The sequence below is a fragment of the Pundamilia nyererei genome, unplaced genomic scaffold (assembly GCF_000239375.1).
Source record: "Pundamilia nyererei isolate P.nyererei 1_Seehausen unplaced genomic scaffold, PunNye1.0 scaffold00132, whole genome shotgun sequence".
NCBI lineage: Eukaryota > Metazoa > Chordata > Actinopteri > Cichliformes > Cichlidae > Pundamilia > Pundamilia nyererei.
Window position 1 is genome coordinate 479,345 of NW_005187533.1, and position 18,037 is coordinate 497,381.

Genomic DNA, 18,037 nt, shown 5'->3' on the forward strand with positions numbered 1-18,037 from the left:
GTGTGTGTGTGTGTGTGTGTGTGTGTGTGTGAGTGTGGATGAGACAAGCCTCCTACCCCTGTGACTTGAAGAACTGCAGTAGCATGGGATCTGTGTTCAACCTCTGCGCTACAGTCTTAGCCACCTGACAAACACAAAAACAGACAGTTCATGACGGGCCTGTCAGATTTCACCTGTCAATCAAATTTAATGCTAGCAGGTGGAGGGGGTGGGGGGCAGCAGAAATCCACTCCCGGATTAACAGTAGCAGCAAAAAATAAAAATCAGTCTTCGTATAATGACTCGGCAGCTTCACATGAGTATTTTTTAAAAATAATAAGAGTTCATCAATATTCATCCAAAGAACCTCAACCGATCGTACCTGAAAATAGTTCATGCGGTTCGACAGTGTGACCACAAAGCCGGGGTCGTTGTGGATGGTCTTGTCGCAGAAAATGACGTCCACCCGGTGGTAGAGATCCCGGAAGTAGTCCTTGGCCGTAGGCAGCTCGCTGCTGTCGTTCTCTGGGTCGTCCCTGTGGTGTTGGAGAAAGGTTGGAAAGACAGTTTGAGGTACGGGTTGTGTTGTAATGACGGGAAAACAGAGATCAGTGTGACAGAGGGAAGTGTGAGTGAAGTGAAGGTAAAGGTCAAGGACAGAAAGCGCAGGTCAAGAAGTAAATGAGGGCACAGACATAACAAGTAAAGCTAACAAGTTCTGCAACAATTTCTCAACCAGAGCGTCATCAAAGAGAGACATTTAAAACGAAGGCAACTTGAAGCGTGTCGACCTCGGGAAGTTCTTATAATCTGGCAAAGCTCCCAATGTGAAACGCACCAAGATATCAATTTGGCAGATTTCTCAAAGCACAAGTGCCAAAACCCCCCAAAACAACTTACTTCTGGAAGACAATGATGTCCCCGTCCATGAGCTCGTCCAGGGCCTTGTCCAGAGAGACATCATAGTCCTGTATCCGCTCTGTTAGATTGGGCTTTACTTCCTGTAACACACCAAGCATCGGGGGTTATGCAGTCAATTTATCTGCTAAGTGCAAGAGAGTATTTATTTTTGTGGCAGATGTATGTATGTACCAAGGCCTACATATGACAGAGTGCAAGTGTGCACATGAGAGCCTAACACAGCTTCTGTGCCAGATAGAGGAGCCTGAGAATGTGAGAGTGTGAGGGAGCAAGTGAGAAAAAGACAGGAGTGTGTCAGCGACTGGGCGTCACAGAATAGATCACCTCATAGAGGATAAGGCTAGTTTCCTGCTGAAATCCTGCTCTCTCACACATGACTGGCAGCAGGTCTCCTGGTTAGAGGGAAAAAAGAGAAGCAGAGAAAAATCTCAAAATCTTTACGTTCACTGCAGACGAAGAATTCACACACTGCACCTTATGACAGGGTACTGAGGTTATAACAGAGTCACGCTTACTTATTTTGCAGGATATAGGTGTGTAGATATGTCCACAATAATTTAAGCTTCTGGTTTTGGGGTCATACATCTTCAAGAACAACATGACATCATCTAGAAGAGAAAAACAAAACAGGGCAAGGTGAAATCAGCAGCTATACAACACGCCTGCCAAAGAAGTGGTTGAGGAGCAGTATAGCTTCAATTTGCATAAATATTGTTCAACTGAAACACTAAACAAAGCACAAAACGCCACTTATGGTTCTGCATTTGTGTCTGTTGGTGCAGTTCTCCAGCTATGCAAAGGGAAAGATTGAGCGAACTGAGAAACAAAGAGATACGTCCAAGCGTTTGCAGCCTTCGGGTTCACTTAGTTCCACTATGAAAGTTGTTTTTCACAAACCACAAGGATCACCAACACCACGTAAACTACATTTGCGTTTTCCTCGCATGTCTCTGACGTTGACCCCAAGTGGCAGCAGGCAGCTACAACATCGCACTACAAACAGTAGCATGCCAGAGCCTTTAATCAGCAGCTAAACACAGTGTTAATAATCATAAACACTCAGAACAAACCCATCAACATTCAAACCGATCAGTAACTATGTTACTGAGTAACTAGTACTCTACGTTTATGACTGTGACCTCTAAGGCATTGTGTCGATTATTCTTATCTACACGGTACCAACGCAGGCAGCTATGTAAGTGGAATCAAAGACTGACACCTGAAGAACATGTTTTCTACAAAAATGATATTTTAAAAGTTTAGAGAAAAGAAAGTGCTAAGACTCAAAGTCTGATGATGAGCGCCGATGGATGGAGAACTTACGGTCTTTATCAAACTTGGGTAACGTGGCCCCACTGGCTGCCATCTCTGGATCTACAGTCTCCAAAAATATTGTCCAGGGGTTCTCATTGTCACTCAAGTCGATCATCTGAAACACAAAAATGTTCCAATCTTTAAAAAAAGTTTCTTATGTTACATTTAAGTGAGTCATAAACTCAGGAGTGGTCCCAGGAATTAAAGTGACATAAAACTGTTGCATTATACGGAAAACTTGTAAAGAAAAAAAGACTTGTAAACAAACTGAGGATTTTTTTATTTTTTTTATTTTTTTTAAAAAGAGAGAGATTTGACAGGTGATTCTATACATGGAGTAGTTATCCAGGGATTCAAATTAAACTCAATTTAGATAATGATTCATAAAAAAAATAATTCAGGGAGTGATAGTTCCTTCTAGAACCCGTGCTCTAAATCCTGCATATTTTTGAACTGATCTTAGCACAGTTGTTCTGGTTCACTGGCAGCTTTCTTTCATTATTTTAATGCAAAAAAAAACCTGGCTAAAGCATACAGGAATTTTTGAAGATGTGTGCCACAGGTGCAAACACCTACCGACTTGTTGCAATCGGCCTCGTAGTCGAGCATGGCAGGTCGCTTGGTTCCGTTGCTACGGGCCTGCATGGGCCAGAGCCTCATCTGGTCCTGTGGAAAACCCTGCGGCACATCAATACAGTTTCAATTTGCGTATAAGATGTGGGAAAAGCAGAAACGTGTTGAGAAAAAGACATCAAGACTAAAATTTCCAACTGGTATTTACTGATCAACCGCAGGGAGCCAGAATTTAAGCAAGTGTGTGTACATGTGTGTTGACAAGCTAACAAGCCCTCTCTTTCAGCCTGGGCTCTGAGTGTGAACCTGAGACACAGCATGTGCGTGAATGCGGTTTCTTTCACAAATATTAAACTTCCACCAAGCACAAGTTACTTTGATGAAAGATAAGTTTACTGACTAAACATTTCATGCACCTTGAAATCTACAAACTAAAACTCTTCGCAGTTAATCTTAAATGGTTTATTTTATTCTTTAATTAAAAAAAAAAAGTTAGAAATTTCATCCAAATATCCATCACCATCAAAGAGCATACAGTCCCACAGATGCCTCACCATGGTCTGGGAGAGGTTCTGGACAAACTCTTGCAGCGTGGAGCTCTTCAGGACCTTGAAGACCGTGTACTTCACTTTCTCCTCGTCGTACATGTCGTTGCCCTGATGACCGCAAAACTGGTCCTCGGTCACCATCTGCCCAGAGAAGGAAGATGAACAGCATTAGTATAACTGGAACAAGAACCAAAGTGTGAAAAATAAGAGACTAAAGACTTCATGCAATGAAAACTCACTCCCCCACACCCAAGTTATCTCTAGATCTCGACAAAGCAAGAGCTTCATTCTTTGTATCCACACTGGTGGTGACATTTCACTGCAGCAGTCAGTAGCTAACAGCATCAAAAGTCTTTTAAGCTTTTGTCTAAGCAATCTGCTTGTCACACACACACGCACACACACACACACACACACACACACACACAAGAAATCATAATTATGTAGAGCTTTCTGTTTAGAGGGGTGCTCCACTGCTAAGACTTTCAATGAGGTGTCAGTTCTGATGGCTTACAGGCAAAGTGCAAAGCAAAGTTTCACACAGCCTCATTACAGCCTTTAAATGTTACGCTTATCACCTCTTCAGAGGAAAATAATGAGCGTAATTAGCCTTTGTGCTGCCTTAATACTCGAACAAGTAAGTAAGTCAGTGCTGAAAAGGGTAAACCTTTATCATTTAACAAGCCATTTCCTCATTATCACTGACTGCTCTTCTCCCCATCTCAACCACACAGAGACCGCCAAACCAGAGCGAGAAGACCTGCAGTTGTGCGTGCCGCTTGTAGGTTACACCGAGTCCAACAAAACACTCGAACACTTTGCTTGACAGAAAGAAGAAGCTTCCGTTTTCCGGCCCGTCGTTAGCCCGACGATCCGATCCAACATAAATGTCTAAACGTCATTACTCGTTTTCAAAAAGGCAAAACAGTTCATTCTTATCGCACTGAAATCCAGCATTCATCCACCTATGAAACATATCTGCCCCGTCTAAAGGTGCACGATGTTATACTTTGCATAGCTTCTCACGAACTAAGCTGTTTCTGTCAGGCCTCTTATGGAGGTCGACTTTATTGGGTTCAAGTTCGAGCTTCAACAGAACAAATACACTGATTAATATGAATAAATAATCCGAGAAGTACCGTACGAAGTCCTACACCTTTACACACTTTAAGCAATAAACACCAAACCATCCAGATTACAGTATGACGGCGTAAAACGGCACAAGCTGCTAGGTGTGGTGTTTCGACACAAATGTGGCTCTACCTGAAATCCACAAACACAGCTTCAATTTTCTCCTGTACTTCCTACACTGTAGGTTTCTCATGTGCTGTATACTAAATTATTCAGCCACCCAAGTATTTTGATCGCAAAGTATCAAAGCACCACAGAGCGCTTAAATAACCTCCGATTCCCTACCTGGACCTGCATGTAGAGGTGAGCCTCTTGGCGTTCCTTCCTCTTCTGTGCCTCCACCCTCTTCTCCTCCTGCAGACGCTCCACCAGTTGCTGGGGGATGTCCACGTCGGTCATCGGCTGGAGCACCTCGCCTGAGTGTGGGTAAAACAGCAGAAGTGATAATTTAGTACAACAGTATTATTCACTACAGTCACCTCCATGTGAAACAGGAATTTTATTTGCACTCATCAGCTCAGAGGAACCCTTCATGTGTTGCTGGGAAAGTTTCTCATACCGATGTTTTTCAAATGACGAGTGAAGAAGGACGGATGTTTACTTACTGAGCTTGGACTCACGGATGTAGACCAACATGTACGCGTTGGTGCAGTGGCGGACGGAGAGGTCATCGTCGTGTCCGCCGTAGTTGTGTTCTATGGCCTCCTCCTTGGTGCATCGTGACACTACGTCATCATCAAACTTGCACCACTGCAGAAAGAGACAGAATGATAGACGGAGACAGATGGTGATTGCAGGATGGGGTCCCAGCCAGAGGAAGCCAGAGGAGGATGAGGAGCAGAGGCGAGATACGGGTGGGGCAACCACCAAGGATTGGAGTGGAGGGGAAAAAAGAGAAAAACCAGAGAGCACTTAAGACAATCATTGTCACACAAACCTAAATGCAGAATTAATGTAACATCACACTGATATGTGTATATCAGAGGGGTTTACTCGATGAGTATGAGATTAAGAGTCTGAGCTGAGAGCTCGTGTTTACATCCGACTCTTTACACTAACACATCTTTTCTGACAGCGTTTATTCCACTAAACATCTAAATTGTGAAACATCCCTTTTCTTACATTAGGTGATATCGTCTCACCTGTCGGGAAGCTTGTGTGTTCTGTCATTTTCAGTATAATAATCACTGCAGACCTGGGAGGCACTTATTCTGACTCTAACCCTTGGATCTTAATGCATGCAGCTGTATGTAATTAATAAACACTTAAGGTCAAGAGCCAAGATAACATAGCTCTGAATTCCTCCACAACATAAACTCCTTTTTGTTTTTTTGTAAATTTGAGCATTTTTGGTGAAAAGTGCAGAAAAAAAATTGTTCTCACTATTGGATCCTTGACACTCACTTTGCCGTCTCCTTTGGGGTTAAGATAGACGACGTAGTGACCGCCATGGTTGTCCCCGCTGTGGACTAGCACAGCGTGGAGGATGTAGTTGGCTGGGTCCTTTGAGTCTGGCTTCTGGAGGAACTCGTCCAGAGGTAACTGGTCTGGAAACTCAAATCTAATGAGCACAGAAAGATGGCGAGGCGTTAGAGACAAAGAAATTGAGAAGGAAAAAAAAAAAAAAAGGATGAGGTAAGCAGCAGTATTTAAAATAATGGAAAGGTAGAAATAAAAAACAAATAATGTGAAAAAACAATGTGTAGATTAATACAAAAAGGGTCAAATATCAGCCAAAAAGTAGCATAAAAATGGAAGAAATCAAGAGTAAACTTGAGCATATTCAAAACTACTGTCATTCCACACCCACACCTGTGTCTCCATGTACGTATACAAAGCCCTCAGGATGCCAGTTGGCCGTAGCATCATCACAAGGATGAGTCAGAGCTCATCGAAATGGCACAGCAGAAAGTTAGCACTTCTAAATGGTAGCGTTTGCTACAAGTGTCACATTATTTCTGCTGGATTTTATTTTTAACACCATTAACTGTACACAGATTGATGGCAAAGAAAACAATCTTGGTTCCTTTCTCACCGTCTGAATAAGCGAGGTCAGGGCAAGCTTTTCACGAGTGTAAAGCTCAAGTGACATTCCTCCTTTAACCTATGCTACAATGAAGCAGACCTTCTCTAAAATTACATTCGAGCAGCACAGTTACTGTCTCATTGTGTGACGGGGAGTGATCAGGGTGCGTTCTGCACAGTAATTCACAAGTAACCTTACTTCAAAAACTATTTTTAAAGCATCAGCTTGTTTTTTTCCTTACCTGTCATTGATCTTGATGTTTTGGTCGGTCTGTGGGTCGTACATGAACCTCATCAGCTGCAGATGGAGGATCGGAGGGAAGGTGAGGAACTTCACTCCCTTTTCTGCTTCCTGCGACGCAAAACAAAAATGAGTCAGACATCTGGTGAGGACATCCCATTGACATTAATCCTGCCATTATAAACCCTTTCAGCTTTAGGCTGCTCATTTAAACCATATCAAAACAAGGCAGGTAAACAAGCTCCAGATCTTATTTTTAGAGCTACATATTTCTGTAGCTTGGCAAGAAAAACCGGAAACCTACTGATCCATTTGAACACGTCTAATTTTTGGAACACCAAATATTTTTTCACAATGACATATAAAAACTAAAATTTTAGTCCACTTTGCTTCAATACCAACAGCATGAAAGCAACAAGAGCCAACAAATTGCATAAATACGTCACCTGCAGCCCGTGTTCTCCTGCGTCATATTTGTTGTCTCCATCTAACTGCTCGGTTGCCACATAATCTTTGAATGACTCAAAGACTGGAAAGAAGCAAAGATTATATTTAGAAAATCGCCGCTTTGATATGTGTGTGAAAATCATGATCATGCAGGACAAATGTGCCACTGATCAATAAAACACCACATTTACGCTACTCACTGTTCTTCTTTCCTTTTATGCTAAGCTGGATGTCATAGTAGTCCTCTATCCGCTCAGACCTGTAGTCCACATGCTTACACTGGATATATGACTGCAGAGTGACACACACACACACACACACACACACACACAGAGTCAGACTATACGATATGAGAGGCGAGTCAGAAACATTATTTCTCATCGGGTCACGTCTTGATTTACCCTCAGTCTATTCTTAAACTGGCCTTGTTCCAGGCTACATCCTGTGCTGTGTTAGCCTACATCATGTCGCTGTGTTTACAGAATCTACTGTGCGAGACGTGCTGCAGAGACATTACTGAGCAAAATAAACACTATAAATTTCCCCTCATAGGAACAATATTGTACAAAAGATATGCAAAATATGACCATAACTAAAAGGGCGAGTCAGCTAAGAGGAGGAAGAGACGGAGAAAGAGAGATGACATACCACCATCTTTCCTCTGAAGAGCTTTGGGATTGTTCCCTCAACACAAGTGCCTTTCATTTTGTTCTCTACGTTGTCCAGGAGCTGCACACACACACACACACACACACACACACACACACAGTAAATACTGTCAGCTGTTGTTCACCGTGCATACAGGACCTTTTTAAACGTGTATAGGAAACTCACCACTCTGCACAGCTCCTGCACATCATGTTGCATGAAGCTATCTAGTGTTTCCCACCTGCACGTAAAAACACAAACACCAAGTGAGAGAATACAACCAACCGTCACAACGCTTATTGTGAAATTCTGATGGTTGAGCCACATGTCAAGCATGCAAGGATCTAATAGTTTTGCTTACAACACATAATATTCTAAGCAAGTCCTAACTTACCCAAAGGACTTCGTGAGCTTCTTGGTGCCAACCGGTTTGTCGCTGTGTTGCAGCTCGTAGAAAACCCTCTGCAGTGCCAGGGGGACACTCTTAGAGGAGTCATCTCCTTCTGTGGGCATCATGTAGACCGCCTGGGAAGGATAAGGATGCTCCAGGATTACAACTTTTATATAAAACTAATCATCTTAGGCTGACTGGACTATTTTTGTGAAAACATTTACTATATTTAAACTCCAGATATGCTACTGGAAAATTTCAAAAAGCACTTTGATCGTAGAATTAAAAGGGCCAGCATGGGAGCAATGAAACAAAAGCAGCAACTATAGTAGAACGTTACAAATAAATAAATATGCATGTCATAAAAATATATATATTTTTCAATATGTAGACGATGATATTTGAAACTGTTTCAATGCTCATTTCCACCAGGGTCATTCGCCCTGGGTCAGTAGCATTTTCTTGGCAGTAGAAAGTTGGCACGTGCAGAGCTTAACAACTGAGCTTGTTGGCTAAAGAAAACAGCAGTCGTGTCTATTGGAAATATTTCGCATTTGGGGGAAATAAACACAAGAAAGCCGATATACAAGATCCACTCATTTAACCAAGCACCTGAAAGGTGGAACTACTATATCAAGAATTAAGAGCTTTGTGTGCCTCATGTCACATTACAACCTGCTTATTCTTACTTGGATGAAAAATTAAAAGCTTTATGACCGTATTGAAAGTGGTGCTGAGAATCAGGGGGTTTAAAGGTATTTTAAATAATCAAATCTATTATGTTAAGAACCCTATAACAGATAAGAAAAACAGCCACAGCCACACACAGTCATTAGAAGCCACAAAACAAAACCTTACCCGTCGTAGCTGGTTGGTGAAGAAGAGTGTCTGTAGCAGGCTGTTCATGTAGCAGGTCGCTCCTTGGTTCTTAAGTCCAACATAGCCTGTGTGTTTCTTTGAATCCCAGCTGGTTACAGAGACCAAAAACTTCAGTTAGTTATAAATCATAAACCCTGAACAGAACAGAGAAAATGCACATGGGAAATAGTTTATAAAGACAAAAATAAACGACTCAAATAGAACACAACATACGCCACTCCGTGTGGGGCATCCGCCTGGACGTAGACTTCGAATGTAACTTTGTCGTCGTCGATGAAGCCCCTCTCTGGATCGGTCACATCCTGAAATGCATCATTGCGAAACAGTTAATCTTTTTAAGAATAGCAATTTGTAGTAATGAAAGAATACAACCAGGCCCAAACAGAAGGTTAACAAAGTGGTAACTGCTGAGCGAGAAGAAAAAAAGAACCCCACCAACACTCACAGCAAAAATATTCCACTGTTTCTTTGACAAAAGTAACAGCACATTAATTTCTGACAGGTTTGTGTACTTACACTCCAGGACATAAAGTTGGAGAAACCCCAATCGTTCTCTTTGTGGAAGAACAGGTGACTGATCCTGCGGCTGAATGACTTCTCGTCGTCTTTGTGGTTAATGATCTTTAGCATGGCCTGTGCGTGGCAAGACCATGACCTGAAACACCAAAGACACGACACCTGAATACTAAAGAACTGTTTAAAAGTTGTATTATTTCCTCAGGAACATTTTGGCGGCACTGAAATCGGCACATTTAGAAGACTGCGTAGGCTACGACGTTAAAACATAGGAGAGCAGGACCAGCAACCTGTGCAAACTTATGAGCCAAGTAAGCCATCCAACACTGTTCCACTTCAGCTACTGAAAAACATAAAACAGTGTTGTGCACGGTAACAGGATAAAGCATCAGATGCTAATTTTACATCCTTCCACACCATTAACCAAGATATACCCAAATCACCAACAGCATCTATGCATCACTCAGAGTGGCATTACAAACTGAATCAATCTATAAGCCTCACATTTACATCTGTGCCCTCCCACAGCTTTCAGTTTACACACCAAAGATATATTAAGAAGAGAAAATATAAACCCAAACACACAAGGATATTTAAAAACAACAACCCCCACCAGCACATTTTTCTAAATGAAGTTACGCAGCTGAGTTGCACAAAAAAAAGAAAGAAAAGGGCAAAAAAAAGTGACATTCGATTGTGAAAAATGATATTTCATTGTGGGAACTGGCAGCTGTTTGTCTCAAGAGCGGCACAGAAAACAAAAGCTGGGTTGCCACCAGAGCAGTGGTTAAAACCAGCAGCTGTGACCCCGTTAATGCAGCAATACCCAACCGCAACACAGGACGGCTGGGCTGTAATGTCGGAGCACGAAAGCTGTGCAGGTTTCAACTCCTGCTACTTCACACAGGGAGCGACGGGAAAGTGGTGAAGGCTTTAGCCTGCCACGATCAGCGAATGTGAATCGTCTCGACGACTCGATAACAATAATTCAACAACCACTGTGTGGCAATGATGAAAGAAGGTTCCCAATCCAACTGTGCTCCAGTAATCAAAGCAAGCCCCCCTTTACATCAATGCACCTACAGGAGCAGTTATGATTGCGCCATGTTGTTTGGATTTTTGCAGCTATAACACAGACAGTGAAATGGAGCAAAACCTGCGTCTTTTTCTTGAGGAATAATTTGCTCTGATGTTTTAAAGTATTTTGACAACACCAGTAAAAAAACAACAAAGATGTCATAGGTGTAAACCTTCAAACAGCGGGCTGCCTGCTGCTCTGGCAGGTATCCTTCTGTATAGGACACGAGTGAAGAAAAAGAGCAGAGTATTTAAAATTGGTCTAATTGTGTAGTTAAGTTAACATTAAATACCAGAGCTTTGCTAGTCCCAGCTATTAAGCAAACTGGGAAAGAGAAAGATGCCGCTGAAAAACTATGGAAGAAGCTTTGACTGTCTAATAGGACGTCGAAAAGCACAGAAACGATGCAGCAGGATTGCCTCTTTACCTTTCACTAAATTAAAAACATAAATCCAGTTCTAATCTAATTTCACCAGCTCCAAACTTGACTGTGTGCAGTCTTAACAAATATGTTTTCCCATTAGCAGCTGCATTTTACAAAACAGCAATAAAAAGCATTTCCACTGCAGTCTCACAGTATGGGATAACTGCGCCGAGCTGCTGCGGTCCTGCCAGGTACCAGAGACGACCACAACCACTGTGCGTCAGGCCTCCTGGCTACACACTAAAACCTCACTTTCACTTCATTCACTCAGAACATCATATATCACATGAGATACTTGAGAGTTTTTACTGCAGCTTTGGCACATTTCAATTCGGGACTCTAGGTAAACTACATCCCTCGAAGCGGTGTAGTGGATAAAACATCTGCAGGAAGTTCTTCACAGCACCACTGATCCCGACTTACAGTAGAAAAACCTACTGCAACTTTCAAAGCAGCAGAATTTCCAAGAGAGCATAAAGTGAGTTGATAATCACAGCTTATATCAAAAGGCCCACATCCCAAATCCCTCTTACGTACGTGGAATCTGACTCTGCATTACACTGCAGGAAGAAGCCCACGCTCTTCTGGTGTGGTCGGTCAGGATAGAAGCGCGGCATCACCATTATCTTCCAGGGAAGGTTCCGGACAAAGCAGGACGGGCTGAGCACTGACTCGCTCAGGCGGCTGAAGCGCTCCACCACGAACCGGAAGGTCGCCTCCGACCGCCAGCTAGTGTCTGTGAGAAGATGGGAGGGTGACGCGTTAAGAGGGGGAGGAGAAGATTTGGTGTGTAACAGATTCCCTCTGATTCACTGAGAACTTTTAATTCGATACAGCACTTCTGCTTTATTTGCCCAGTGATCCAAATAATTGGGGTCAGAACTGTCATTATTCCTGGACACCTGCAATCCGACAACAGAAATACGAGACAAAGTTCCACCCCACATGTTTTGGCAGTAGACGGTTGCTGCAGTCGAGCAGGGGTTAGCCTAAACTGCCCACTATGATGCAACAGTGGTGCAGCACAGTGCTGCGGCACCATTTGATTTTTATTAACCTCATAAGTTATGTTTAACTCACGCTAAAGAATGTAAAAGACATAATTACAAGTTACTTCAAACAACTTCTGAAAACTGGCAGAAGTAAGAGAGCTTACAATTACATTAAGTTAGAGAAAATACCGTTTAAATTTAATTCATACACTGCCAATAAACAACATGGACAAGAGTCTTTATGTTTTCCCACTGACAAGCTGTCAGCATTTGAGTTACTACATATAAAGACATTAACTTCAGGTGTAATTTCAACCAGACGACCTACAGTTTCTTTCACTCGAAAAGCTTCAAAGAAACTAAAGCGTTTGCAGAGCTGCACATAATCCTCACCATCCTCCATGTCCTCCTCTGTATTGTTGTGTCCGTCTGCCATGGCCACGTTACCATTGATCACTGGGTTGGCGGGGATTCTTGGAGGATCATCTGTATCCCCAGCTACACAGGGAGAGATAAGCAACATAATAAGACTGCATGGATATGGCGTTCCTGGACAGATTAACATGTTAGACACCCCCTTTTTTTTCTCTTTACTTGGGGTAAATGTGGCTGAAAACTGCATTCCCAACTTGCAGGTGTCAAAAGGTCAGGAACGTGCAATCGAAAATCCCTCTAGGATTAATAAAGCGTGGCAAGTACTTTTATATGTTCATTTTGTAATTTTAACCCAAAATAACAAATCTGGACAATGTGAGTAGACAGAGAAGTACAGCTTAAGCGTCCTCTTATTCTCCCATTAATGCATTTTTAGTTTCACGTTTGGGTCACACAACTGATATATATATATATATATATATATATATATATATATATATATATAGTGGGGGATCCTTCTTTTACTTTAATGGGAAAACCCTGCTGACACGGGATTTTAAGCCTCCTTTCTCAGTCTGTGTATGACAGAGTGAGCAACAGAGAGCAAATGTGTGAGTGTGTATACGTGTGTATGAGCATAACAAAGGCCCAGCGACACCAACAGTAGGCTGGGTAATTACGGATACAATGCAGGATTAAGCAGCAAGTCATCATTCAGACAAAACACACGCGTACAGGGGACAATAATTATCCCAGCTCGGCAGCTCGACGCACAGTCTAATTTACCAAAACACGCCGATGAGGGAATCAGATGCGCGCTGAATCGACTTCAAGGAGTGAGTGAAATCTGCCCGGATCCTGTGATGTCCCAAAATGGGTTGCTTTGTCACCTCGTCTCTCGCGCAAAGTTTTGCGTGTGACACTCCTCTGTGTCGGTCTACAGGTAACGCTGCTGACCGAATCCTCCAGGAGACTGACCTCATTTACCCAAGCAGATTACACCATGCTATTGGGCTCCGTCAGTCAGCTCCATGACAACCTTTTGTCCCGCCCACTGTGTCAACCTATGCTGAAATGTATTTATTAACGGATCTGTCACCAAAAACTGCAACAGTAAGAGCTGGGTGTTTTACTTATGGGACAAAAATCCACAAAGAGCAAGACTGCAGAGCTTACCCCGACTGGCTTAAACTATAAAGAGAATAAAAATGAACCCCTGTGATTTAGCTTAAGTCTCACTATAGCTGCAGTAACCCTCAAGTGAAAAGTTTTTAGAGAAAAAAAATGCTAATCTTTTCTAATCTTATGAAGCTGAAATCCTTTGGACTAAAAGTAGCAAATGAAAGTTTGTCAATAATCACACTCAATCTTCTCCTCTAATATACAAACTTTATGCTGAGCAAACGGAAAAAACACTCCAGATGTGTGGTTAACCCACACCAAAAAGGTTATAACTGCATGGTTGATCTTATTACAGTGACTTGGCACTAGGAGGCTACAATGCAGTTTGCTGCATCAGGCCACACTAAGCTGTGTTCCTGTACTTTGAGCAAACTGGCCCTAAATGCCCATAAACAATACTAAGTCCTCACCAAGGTGCCAATTGTACCCCTTAGTCTTGTATTTCTTAGAACCTTTTGAATATAAAGGCATTAAGATTGTTCGATATTAATTTTTAGAGGGACCCATATAAAAGCTTGGCCAGCTATGTGACAGCAACAGCCCTGCTTTTAAATTAGAGTGCGGAGACACACAAAAAAACAAAAACACAAAAAGAGGCAAAATGATTTAGCTTTGCCAAATGAGTGATGGTGGGGCTGCAACTGCATGGCGCCTCATACCATATCGGAAATGGAGTGTGGGAGTGTGTGTGTGTGTGTGTGTGTGTGTGTGTGGTGCTTCTGAGAGAAGTCAGAAGCACCAGAAAAAGTGAGCAGTTTGTTATGTCAACTTGTCTTCACTGTCCTTGTAAGGCTTCAGTGCACCTAAGGATAAGGTATGATAGGAGAGGGGGTGGGGAAGTCCGCTAAATGCACCTGCTACTAGTGATTAGTGTTACAATGAATCATCAAACAATGCAAATGTTGTGCCTGGTCATTTCTTTATTTACTCCACAGCATGCATGTAACTGCTTAAGGTCATTTGTATAATACGTGCTCCCAAATAACAAGCAAAAGCGTGTGAAAACATAGTAAAACTAAAAGGTCTGAATGACGCAGTGAAAGTGCCCACTGGTCCATACTCAGCCCCAAGTTGACATCATTGTAAACTTAATAAAAATGCTGGTAGTGCTGGTGTTGTGTGTGCAGACTGCTTAAATGACCGCCTCGGACTCCAAACTGAACCCCAAAAACGAAAAAAAAAGAACAAGAAAAAAAAAAACAGATCATTAAAAATGGCGAGCTCCATGCCTTTTGGTCTTCCATACAATGAAGCAGCAAATCCCCGCGCTGCCTCTGTGCGGGCCTGGCTTACCGCAGCGGCAACTACCGTTACTTGCCAGCGTTGCTCCACGTTTCACGTAACGACACTAAATACCAGGATATAAATTAACATAAAACGGGATAATGTACGCTTGGTGTTCCACATTGTTATAATTTCAGCAGGGATAGCTAAAAATGTAGTGTGTTAGCTAACACAGGATTGACGCATCTGCGTTCCCGTTAGCCACCTTAGCAAACACTAGCCACAGATTCACCTCAAGGCCTTTATTAGCCAACATTAGCTGGAGTCAAGAAGTACCAGCTATTGATGTAGATTTACTGTTAGAGGAATCATTTTACCCTCAGCTGCTAAATTATAACCGTGAGATAAAATTTAGACACAAGCTAAAAGCTCGGAGAAAAAAATGCAAGGCCCGGCTCTCGGGCAAAAGGCAAAATCTTAACGATGCAAAATACAAGCCACCATTTTGGAACGCCACACACCCCCTCCGTGCACTAGTTGGCTAGCTAGCTAGCATGCTAGCTAGAGAAAGAACGTAACGAGGTGCGCCTTGGAGCTAATTGACTAGCTCAATATTAGCAGCCGCGCTAGCACCGTTCTTCGCGTTTTACAAGGCGTAACGCGCAAAGTGGATGTTAGTGAAGCAGATACTCTGTTACAATATGGTAACATGTCAAACTTTGGAGACACACCTAACATATTTTTACCCAAATGGTCAACCGATCTCTTTAGCCATTTAGAAACCAGCATTTAATGTACGAGCAATCACACGATGCTAACGCACACGCTCTCACTGTTAGAGGCTGAACCAACGTCACTTGTCGAACAACAACTAACAGACTAAAGTTTAACGTTATCAGTAAAAAATAAAAACATATATATCACTACTTTATTCGCGGGAGAAGTGATGAACGCAGCTAGCGATAGCTGTCAAAATCACCCCAAAAGCCCACACAGCCAAGTCAGAGCAGAGAGATTAATTTACCTTAGCGTTGGATCCGTGTTAATTGCAACACTAAGCAGACTGTTTACAAACACTTGGGCCACCAACAAGCATCGGACCCGGAATTCTGAGAGTGCAAGCGGATTCTAGACGGCGGTGATTTGGCAATCTCGAAGCAACAAGCCGATGAACTGTTTATTTGGAGATACGGTTGCCGATCAGAATGAATGATTTATGCGGCTAATCTGCGACAATGTGCGGGGAAAATGCCACCGGTTCTGGATAAACCTGCAAACAGCTGAATATCGCAAGCAAACGAAGATCGTTAAGGACTCGGTTTGCTTGTAACGCAAAATGAGGTCAGCTGAATACAAGTATGCTGCATCGGACGCACAATCAGCAAAAAAAAAAACCAGCCGGCTATCTCTGCTAGCTGCAGGCCTCCGTGTTTACCGAGATGTTGGGCTCAGTTAATGCGGATAAAATTCCGTGCATTTCTCGTGCAAATGTTAACTTATGGCACAAACCTGGTAAAAAAAAGATTAATAAAAAGTCCGTTCACTTTATTCGGGGCCATTACTTACCTTCCATCTCCATGTCCTCCGGTTCACTGAGCTGCTGCTCGCCGGCTTTCTGTTGCTGCTGCTGCTGCGTGTGGTGATGGTGGTTCATGTTGGCAGGTGGCGGTGTTGTTGTTGTAGGTGTGATGCGGTGTTCCCTGTTTTCTCTGTTGCCCTCGACCTTGTCCAGGGTCGACTCGGTGGGGAACCGGGTTCTGGACTGCTGGTGAGGTGTAGTGGGATGCGGAGGTGGGGACAGGTCGAGCCTTGGCGGCCGGGCCTGCTCTGTTGCAAACTCGGCCTTGTCCGCTGTCAGCGCCGGGGAGTGAGGAGGGGAGGTCGGCGGGGGAGCGGGTAGAGAAACGCGGACGTATTTGCTCGCTATTCGCCCAATCTCGGCGCCTTTGGTGGGTGCGAGTCGCTGGTTGACGGCAGGGGTTGCGATGGATGTAATTAGGGGAGGGCGGGGGGACTCCGAAATCGGAGGCCCGCTGAAATTAGCTAAATCAATCCGGGTCTACCCCGGGAAATGTGGGGCAATAAGAGAACTCTGAGCACGACCTGCACCGTCAGGTACAAATACCCTGTTTCAAGCTAGCGCTAAGCTACCTGACACTAGGCAGCCAAATGGTATTAAAGGTACGACAATGAAAACAAAGGCTCATTTGCTATACACACACACATTCAACAACTTTGCCTGCGATATCCCCAGTCTGTGTGCTCCTCCGATTGTCCCTCGTCTGGGGGAGAGCGGAGGAAAAAGCTATCCATTCAAACCAGCTTCCCAATACGGAATAGCACTGATGTTAACGTTAATTTAGAAGTTCACGGAGACGAGAGTTTGCGCGGCCCGACATAAACCAAAATCCTCCAAACCGCCCTAACACGACAGACGACGAAACGCTGCTGCAGCTCGTTGCATTTCTAGCTATTCCCCTCGCTTCTCGTGAAGAATGTGCCCGGTCATACAACGCTAGCCTGAGCTGTGCGGCTCCGTCAACCCGCTCCTCCCGTTTGGTTTGTGATGTCTGAGGTAAATCTCAAAATGGCGGTCGCGCTTTTCTCTGAAATGTCACATCCGCATGGAGATCCAAACACGGGCCCATCCCCGAGCCAGCTTCTCCATCCACGCGAAATCACACAGGCCGGGTCGTGTGTGTATTAAAGGGAGAGGAAATATAAGAGCTAACGACAATTATTACACGAGTGGGATTGGTTTAATGGCTGTACATGGCGTGACATTGATTTGAATGGGAGAAATCGCTGAGCTGTGGGGCTAAACTGTGTAAATACGTGGTAATAGCGTGTGTGTGACGTTTTACCCAACAAGGTGACAAAACCAAAAGTTTTCATTGAGCAGTTCTGAACAGATTTACTTAAAAAAAAAAATCCGTGCTTTCAGAAACATTGTATGGAAACACAACATGATTCAGCCAATAAAACTGTAAAACCACGTGGTTTCCACTGGCATTAAAGACAGGAACCCATTTACACAAGCGGGACTTTTATTTTACAGTGAACACGAATATTTATTTTCCAACTATTGTGCCTGCACAGCTGTGTTAAATTAACTTTTAATATCACACCATGGACAGCTCGAGTCATTG

General features: G+C 43.2%; 1 protein-coding gene across 4 annotated transcripts in view; it reads right to left on the reverse strand.

Moving 5' to 3' along the window:
* usp7 (ubiquitin specific peptidase 7 (herpes virus-associated)) overlaps positions 1–17,672 on the reverse strand; it is a 23,475-nt gene extending 5,803 nt beyond the window's left edge. For 2 of the 4 annotated variants that reach the window (XM_013913444.1, XM_013913443.1), the window contains exons 1-23: positions 16,455–17,672; positions 12,501–12,605; positions 11,653–11,851; positions 9,614–9,752; positions 9,311–9,399; positions 9,077–9,185; positions 8,222–8,352; positions 8,014–8,068; positions 7,828–7,908; positions 7,380–7,470; positions 7,179–7,261; positions 6,734–6,843; positions 5,850–6,027; positions 5,072–5,216; positions 4,752–4,882; positions 3,342–3,476; positions 2,791–2,892; positions 2,224–2,329; positions 1,416–1,508; positions 1,225–1,292; positions 880–980; positions 362–515; positions 57–124 (exon numbers count right to left, since the gene is read on the reverse strand). In XM_013913444.1, coding sequence (XP_013768898.1) covers positions 57–124; positions 362–515; positions 880–980; positions 1,225–1,292; positions 1,416–1,508; positions 2,224–2,329; positions 2,791–2,892; positions 3,342–3,476; positions 4,752–4,882; positions 5,072–5,216; positions 5,850–6,027; positions 6,734–6,843; positions 7,179–7,261; positions 7,380–7,470; positions 7,828–7,908; positions 8,014–8,068; positions 8,222–8,352; positions 9,077–9,185; positions 9,311–9,399; positions 9,614–9,752; positions 11,653–11,851; positions 12,501–12,605; positions 16,455–16,542 — 2,561 coding nt within the window. In that variant the 5' untranslated portion in view covers positions 16,543–17,672. Of the gene's footprint in view, positions 1–56; positions 125–361; positions 516–879; positions 981–1,224; positions 1,293–1,415; positions 1,509–2,223; positions 2,330–2,790; positions 2,893–3,341; positions 3,477–4,751; positions 4,883–5,071; positions 5,217–5,849; positions 6,028–6,733; positions 6,844–7,178; positions 7,262–7,379; positions 7,471–7,827; positions 7,909–8,013; positions 8,069–8,221; positions 8,353–9,076; positions 9,186–9,310; positions 9,400–9,613; positions 9,753–11,652; positions 11,852–12,500; positions 12,606–15,912; positions 16,031–16,454 lie in introns of those variants that run through there. The other 2 variants (XM_005743489.1, XM_013913445.1) reach the window with 2 other exon arrangements.
* Positions 17,673–18,037: the final 365 nt, after the last annotated feature.